At 34.0% G+C, this 7,925-nt stretch overlaps 1 protein-coding gene across 1 annotated transcript; it reads left to right on the top strand.

Annotated features, from left to right (window-relative positions):
• The first annotated feature begins 6,689 nt into the window (after window positions 1–6,689).
• On the top strand, window positions 6,690–7,656 carry LOC133189786 (uncharacterized). Its single transcript, XM_061325185.1, has 2 exons — window positions 6,690–7,177; window positions 7,455–7,656. Exons 1-2 carry the CDS (start codon window positions 6,824–6,826, stop codon window positions 7,623–7,625), a joined length of 525 nt encoding a protein of 174 aa, XP_061181169.1. The 5' UTR covers window positions 6,690–6,823; the 3' UTR covers window positions 7,626–7,656.
• Window positions 7,657–7,925: the final 269 nt, after the last annotated feature.

Raw genomic sequence — 7,925 nt, 5'->3', positions numbered from 1 at the left:
AGTGACTTTCAGGTGTAAAACCTCGTGTAGTGAGAATTGCGGTTGTACACGTATATGTGTGTGTGTGTGTGTATACATGTATATATAATCAACGTTAAATTAAAACACCGTTGAAAATGTTATAAATTTCATTAATTGCGAATTTTTCTTTGTAAATGATAAATATTAATCAAAATTTAACAAGGAGAAAAGTCTTGAAATTTGCACAGGTATAAATGAAGTTTTATTAAAAATAATTTAATTTGGCAAGTGAATTATAATAATAATCTCAATAAATAAAGAAGTTGATGACAAATTTAATAGAAAATGGGAGGAATGTGGAAGATCTATGAAAAATGAAAGACGCCAAGTAAAAATAATCTATGTTCCTACTGAGCCTTCATACTCATGAAAATAGCCAAAAATCCCAAGCTTCTCATTTTACACCAAATGGGCCCATTAAAAGGGGTTCAAGGAAAGTGATTTTATGCCCCTGAATCGAAAGATCCCGGGGGTATATTGTTTTTGTCCTGTCTGTTTGTCTGTCTGCCTGTTGTCAACTTTAACCTAGCCCATAACTATTGCGCTGTCAAGGGCAAGGCTTTAATATTTGACATGAGTGTTCATTATGACAAAACCTTTCCATTGGTACAAAAATTTTTGATCATGTGACCTCAACTGTGACCTTTGACCTACATTTGAAAAACATTAACATTGGCCATAACTATTGCACTTTAGTCTACGTCCCACTCCAGAACTATGTTACCATCGGGGACATGGTGTTTCACAAACACATCTTGTTTATGGAAAATTTGCCTTGGGGCTTCGACTCCATAAGTTTTAAGATATTATTTAGATCGTATCCTTTATAGAGAATACAAGCAAAAAGATTGACATTTGTTTTGAACATATTTTAACGTACAGAACAAGCTTTTGATGCGTTTTGTTTGGAACTACTAGTACATGTATATCTAGCTTGTTCTCATTATTGTGTGTTTAACAAGTTTGTTGGGCTGTTGCTTTTTTCTTTTCTTTAACGTTGAACAACCTGAAGCACATCTGCCTATAACTGCATGAGCGATAACTCGTGGTAACAAAAAAACCCCCCTATATTCCGTAAAGCAGATGCACTTGGCATATATGTAACTATCATAAGTATGTGAAGCATTGATCCTGGAAAGATCTTTTTTTTTAAAGATTGCAGTTCTGCGGGTCCGTTAAGTATTGTTTTAATTGCAATCAAAGCTACATAAATGTAAGCAAAACATTATATTATCTTGGGCTATAAATTTAGATACAATATTGCTAACGTTACATTTAATACATGTATAATTTTTATTTAAAAAGTATATATTTTTATGTTTCAGCTCTGCTAAACCAAAAGGTTTTCTAATCTTCAAGGGTGCCCGGTTTCCGTCTGCCAACTTTTCACATTTTCTACTTCTCAAGAATCACTGGACCAATTTTAACCAAACCTGCTACAAAGCATCCTTAGGTGATGGGAATGTAAGTTTGTTGAAATGAAGGGCAACGCCCTCTTTCAGACGATTATTCATGTAATTAAGAATCAGTGGATATATAATGGCAACTTTTAAAAATTAATTAAGAACCAGTGGGCTAGAAAATAGGAATTTAATACGTGAAAGGTTTACAACGTAGTGTAGATGCAAATTTGTACAATCATCACTTAAGCTAGGGCGGAACCGCAAAAGGTGATCAAGTTTTACACAAGATTATATAAGAAAAACTACACTGAAGAACGGCAAAGCCATGTCACATTTACATAGAAGTGTCCTCAAGTAGTGTAGATTAAAGTTTGTTAAAATCATGCCCCGCGGGTAGGGTACGTGTGGCCACAATAGGTGAGCAAACTTTCATATTATATTTTAGATAACCATCTTTTACATTCTCAGACTTCATACCAACTGTTAGACCTTTTGGTTTTAAACTAAATTTGACAAAAGAATATTCTGTCTACCTGATCAATACACAAGTCTCACGGGGGGTATGAGCGGTCAACAGGACAATTTACTCCTCCAAAACACCTGACCCAACCTCTTGAATTTCCGAGGGTCCCTGGATAGTAGCTTATCAAGACCAAAGCTTCTCAAATGCAAATCAAACTTCAAGGTCATGGTTAAAGTTATGTAAAAGTAGGTCAAAAGCCAAGATCAAGATACAGAGGTCATAAATATTGGTACTTCATATGAGTCTTGTCACAAGGAAAACGCCTGTGAAATATGAAAGCCCTAGTACCAAACATTCAAAAGTTATAGCGAAGGTCAATTTTATTCAATTCTAGGTCAGGGTCAAAAGATTAAAATTGTTGGTACCCAAAGATAGTTCTTGTCACAAAGAAAGCATGTGTGAAATAAGAAAGCCCCAAAACCAACCAATCAAAAATTATATACAAGGTTAAAGTTTTTCAAAATTGGTCAAATTCTATGGTCAAATTGTTGGTATTCAATGGAAGGTCTTTTCACAAGGAATATAAATGTGAAATATGACAGCCCATGCTCCAACCATTCAAAAGTTATAGCCAAGGTTAAAGTTTTTCAAAAGTACGTAGGTCAAACTCCAGAGTAAAGGTCAAAAATATTTTTACCCAAGGAAAGATCACAAGGAATACACATATGAAGTATTGTTACGTGTTCTGGGTCCGATGATTTGGACCTGTCTGGGGGATGTATAGAAATGATCAGATTTACAGAAATTAATTACAAAGGCTAATTTAAACAAGAGGCCCTGAGCACTCTGGCTAGGAAAAAGCAGAAATCAGTTCAGTCTTGAAAAGTTAAAATATAAAATTCGGGGGGAGGGGGGGGGTTGTTTATTTGAACTAACTTGAATCTATACTTCATAAGGATGCTTTTGAATTAATATGACAAATAATTGCTTTGCTGTTCTTAAGTAGAAAATTTTGATTGATATATCCTTTGCATTCCTTTGTATAACTATGATCCCCTGTTATGGCCCCTCTATTCTCCTGGAGGGTGATGATTTGTACAAATGTGATTCTACATTACCTGATGATGCTTCCATTTAAATATGACTCATTGTGGCTTTGCTGTTCCTGAGAAGAACATTTTTAAAGATTTTTTTCCTATGTATTCCTATGTAAAACTTTGATCGCCCATTGTGACCCCACCCTACCCCCGGGGGTCATGATTTGAACAAACTTGAATCTACACTATCTGAGGATGCTTCCATATAAATATGACCAATCATGGCTTTGCTGTTCTTGAGAAGAAGACTTTAAAAGAATTTTCCTAAGTATTCCTATTAAAAATTTTGATCGCCCATTGTGGCTCCAACCTACCCCTGGGGGTCATGATTTGAACAGACTTGAATCTACACTACATTAGGATGCTTCCATATAAATATGACCAATCATGGCTTTGCTGTTCTTATGAAGAAGATTTTTAAAGATTTTTCTTAAGTACTCCTACTTAAAACTTTGATCGCCCATTGTGACCCCACCCTATCCCTGGGGGTCAAGATTTGAACAAACTTGAATCTACACTACCTGAGGATGCTTCCATATAAGTTTCATAGTTTCAAGCCCAGTGGTTCTTGAGAACAAGATTTTTAAATGATGCCAGTAATTTTTCACAAATTCATAATTATCTCCCCTTGGAAGAAGGTGTGGCCCTTCATTTGAACAAACTTGAATCCCCTTTACCCAAGGATACTTTGTGGCAAGTTTGGTTGAAATTGGCCCAGTGGTTATTGAGAAGAAGATTAAAATGTGAAAAGTTAACGACAACGACGACAGGCAACGGACAAAGAATCAGCAGTAAGTATATTGAGCTGCCCAATATTATACCAGTGCTATCGTTAAGATGGTTTACTTTTCATATAACGAGATGTCCAGTTTGATGTAAATAGCAATAAAATTTTCAACATTTGATTTGTAGTTGAGTTATCACTATGTGAAGTTGTGTGATTTTTCCGGAATTGAGAAATTTCCATCAAATTCTCACATTCCAAACAAGATTTAGATACGGCCGCACGCAAACAACACAGTAAAAATTTAATAGATCGTTTAAAATGACGCAATAAATTACATCCCAAAATATCATTCTATTGTTTGCATGCAGCCACCATGAAAAATATATAAAACGATGTTTTTCGAGGCGCGATTTTGATCGCTTCCGGTTTCGGTTTTTATATTCAAATCACAGCAGCAGACGTAAACAAAGTTGGATGAGTCAAAAACAGACAATGTGACGGTAGATTTATCGAAGTTCTAACCATTTAGCAGGTAGGGATGAATTGAAAATCAGAGCAATTTTCATTTTGCATCCACTATTTACATGCATTGTTCAAAATTAAATCCCCTCCCAAACATATTGATAAAAGATTTGACATGACAGACTCCGCTAACTCCATGAACTCTGGGGGACGGTAATCATGTCAAACAGTTGAAAATAGAAAATGTGTATCTAAAATATATTAAACAGGAACACAACATGCTATCTTCTTTCAAAGAAAAAAAATAGATTATAAGAAGTTGACTTAATCATTGATTCTCTTTGATTTAGGGCCTAATATTCATGATTCATGAACCCTCGATCGGCCGGTTGATCTGCATGATTAGCCGCGTTTTATCAGTTGTGAAAATCTTTACATATACGAAAAATATATAAGTGCATATAGTATGTATAGCATCCATGTAACGTGCCATTTTGTCATTAAAATTATTCTGGTTAAATGTACACACAAGCTGTAGGGGCCTGTAGTATGCCGGGATCTTATTCTCTGAGTTATGGTCAGCTGAGATGATACTGTATACAAAACGTTAGGTAATCGGGCAAGAAAGTTTTTATATAACACTTTTAATCGATTTGGCATTAAAATATAAATATACTACCTTACTATGTTGGTGTTTATAAAATGCTAACATATTTTTCTGTCTGAGTACAAATACAACCGAGTCTAGCGTGTGTGTATTCAAGGGACCTTGCTCTGGTACCTGTGCAAAATGTATGGTGTGCTATAACAGTCAAAAATCAAAAAAAATTGGTACGAGGTTTTTTGTTTGTTTGTTGTTGTTGTTTTTTTTTTTTTGTAAAACGAAATAAAAAAAAGTTAGTTTCTTTAAAATTAGCTAACATCACTAAATCTAATTAATGTTCTTTGCAGAATAAATAATATAAATTCTTTCTATTTTTCTTGTGGGGACAATGTATTTTTTGTGGTTTTTTTCACCAATTAATTAAAATATTATTAATGTAAAATTAACCTTTTGTAAGTAATAAAAAAATAATTAGATTACCTTGGAATATTATAAATTGATTTAAATCACCATTTAAATAATAAAAAAAAATGTTTGTCATTACAAGCTTCATCTTTTTTGTTTTAATTTAAAGTACCCGATAATGTCTTTGCCTCTGATTTTTATTCATTAAACTCAAATAGGTAAATCAATAAAACTGCTATTTAAATTGATTTCATGAATGAAATAATTATATATTATACCTGGTAACATTAACCTTTATTTATTAGTTAAATATTGGTTACAAGCATCCATGCATTATACATTAATATGTGAATAGATTAGTTATCGCTTAAGTTTTATTTGTAATATTGGTATTTTTTTTCTTACTTAAATCTTAATTACATTGAAAATGATAATTTTGATATTACTCAAAAAATATTTTTCAAAATCACATGCTTGTTTCTTTCTTTTTACATTAATAAATTATTTCCTTCTTTCATATATAAAGAAAATCTCATGCAAATGTATATACACTGTACAAGTAAACCCCCCTCCTTCCATAATTAAAGACAAAATGTGCATACATAATATATATAGTAATTTAACTTTGATATTTATATTTTAATTTTAGAATGCCTGGAGATGGTCCAAAACAATATCCTTGCATATCTTGTGGGAAAAGAACCAAAGCTGATCAAAGACGTTTCATAAAGCCTGGATCTTCTGAATCGTACAAACTATATCTTCAACATTTAGGACTTTCTGTTAATTGTGAAAACTATGTATATGTTACATGCCTGAACTGATATACGAAATTCTACAAGTCCATAAACAAAACTTCAAAAGAAACAGAGCAAGATTATGAACCACCGGCAAAGTCTCTGAAATCAGATGCCAAAAGTCCGAACATTATTCCATTGCCCATAGTTTCATCAGGAAAAAGTCACTCATCCTGTGTCATATGTAAGAAGAGGACATCAAGGCTCCTCACCCTGTCTGCAGAGAGACGGCATCATATATTCATTTTATCAGGACACCTTCTGCTGTCGGGTGCACGGTGCTGCTGATCCCACTTAGCACCAGACTTTTCTCTGAAAGATGATGCTATCAGATGTCTGGAGAACTCGTCTTCTGGCTCCAGGTCGGTACATGACACCACCTACTTCAACAAAACAGACATTTTTTCTTTGATTTCGACAATAAGAGCAGCAGCAATTAGAAATAAGAAAAACAGATTAGACTTTGACAGCAGCAATGGCCTTTCTGACGCAGATTATGTGAATTTAACAGGAATTTCCAGAGCAGATTTTGACGATGTAGTGTCGCATGTGCAGTCGATTAGAGCTACGAAGAATAACAGCATCAGAGCCTGTATTGCTCTTCTACTGGTGAAACTAAGGACTAGTCTTTCCCATCGAATGCTATCAACACTCTTCAACATTGAAAAATGTGGTGTCAGACGGGCAATAACAACAGCCAGGTGAGAACTTTCTGAGACTTTTACTCCTAAATATGTGGGATTTGACCATATCTCAAGGGAAGAGATTATCCAGGAGCACACAACACCACTTGCTAAGGAGCTGTTTGGCAGTGATCTACACAATCCAGCTATTTTAGTCGTGGATGGAACCAACATTTTTTATCCAGAAAAGTAGCAACTTCAGGTTCCAGCGCAGGTCATACAGCCAGCACAAAAACCGACCTCTAGTCAAGCCAATGGTTATAGTGTCTACGACCGGCTACATAATATCGGTCCTCGGACTATATTTTGCAGACCAGAAAAACAACGATGCGAGCATCCTGAAGCACAACATTCAGTCCAACATGGAGAACATCAAAGATTGGCTGCATCAGGAGGATGTCCTCGTAGTTGACCGTGGCTTCAGAGACTCAATCAGTTTCCTTGACAGCTTGGGAATCAAATGCCAGATGCCTGCCTTTCTTCCAAAAGGCCAGAAACAACACACAACAGATGAGGTATAAAAATGCACACACACATAATACTACAATTTAAAACTCTTTTTTAATCAAAATTAAAAGAAAAAAGAAATGGAAACTTTAATATATAGCATTTATATTCTTTTAAGAAGCTTATGATAATTTATTATATTTCAATCTTATCCACTGTTATAGTGTATATTAATAATAAAAGTCAGTAATATGACATGCTTACAATGTAAACACTTAATTAAGAGTAATTACATTTTTTTGTACCCCAGTTTACAATGTATATATATTTTTTAATGTTTTGCAGGCAAATACTTCGAGACTGGTCACCAAAACCCGTTGGATTGTTGAGTCGGTGAATGGACGACTGAAACAGTGGAGTTTTTGCAAAATGTTGTCCCAAATACCCAGATACCCTTCATCAGGGATTATGTGTGCTTGGTTGCAGCTCTCTGTAAAAAGTACAGACAACCCTTAAATGCTGGAAACCCAGAAAATGATGTGATTTTATCCGCTAAAATGAAGGTAAGGACATGCCAGTATTTGTTTCATTCCTTTTTTGTGAATTTATTAATATCTACATTGGAATTATTAATTTAAAATCTTTATTAAATTATAAGAAATACTGTGTCAATTAATTTTTATTATATTCATTTTAACTTTCCATTATTTTACTCAATAAAGTCATTCTGCAAAGGTTTTTATGTATCTGTGATTTTTTTTTATTTTTAAATTGTGATTTCTTAACATCTGTTATATAATTGAGAAATTAAAAAAT

This window comes from Saccostrea echinata, unplaced genomic scaffold (assembly GCF_033153115.1).
Source record: "Saccostrea echinata isolate AGI-Se365-2 ecotype Australia unplaced genomic scaffold, CSIRO_AGI_Sech_v1 ptg000019l, whole genome shotgun sequence".
In the NCBI taxonomy this organism is placed as follows: domain Eukaryota; kingdom Metazoa; phylum Mollusca; class Bivalvia; order Ostreida; family Ostreidae; genus Saccostrea; species Saccostrea echinata.
Note: the sequence above shows the minus strand (reverse complement) of the source record. Positions and strands in the feature narration are given on the sequence as shown.

Excerpts from the sequence above, each read along its gene's own strand:
- LOC133189786 (XM_061325185.1), top strand. The coding sequence starts at position 6,824 with ATGGAACCAACATTTTTTATCCAGAAAAGTAGCAACTTCAGGTTCCAG. Across the intron at positions 7,178-7,454 it reads AACAACACACAACAGATGAG|GCAAATACTTCGAGACTGGT; the intron begins GTATAAAAATGC and ends AATGTTTTGCAG.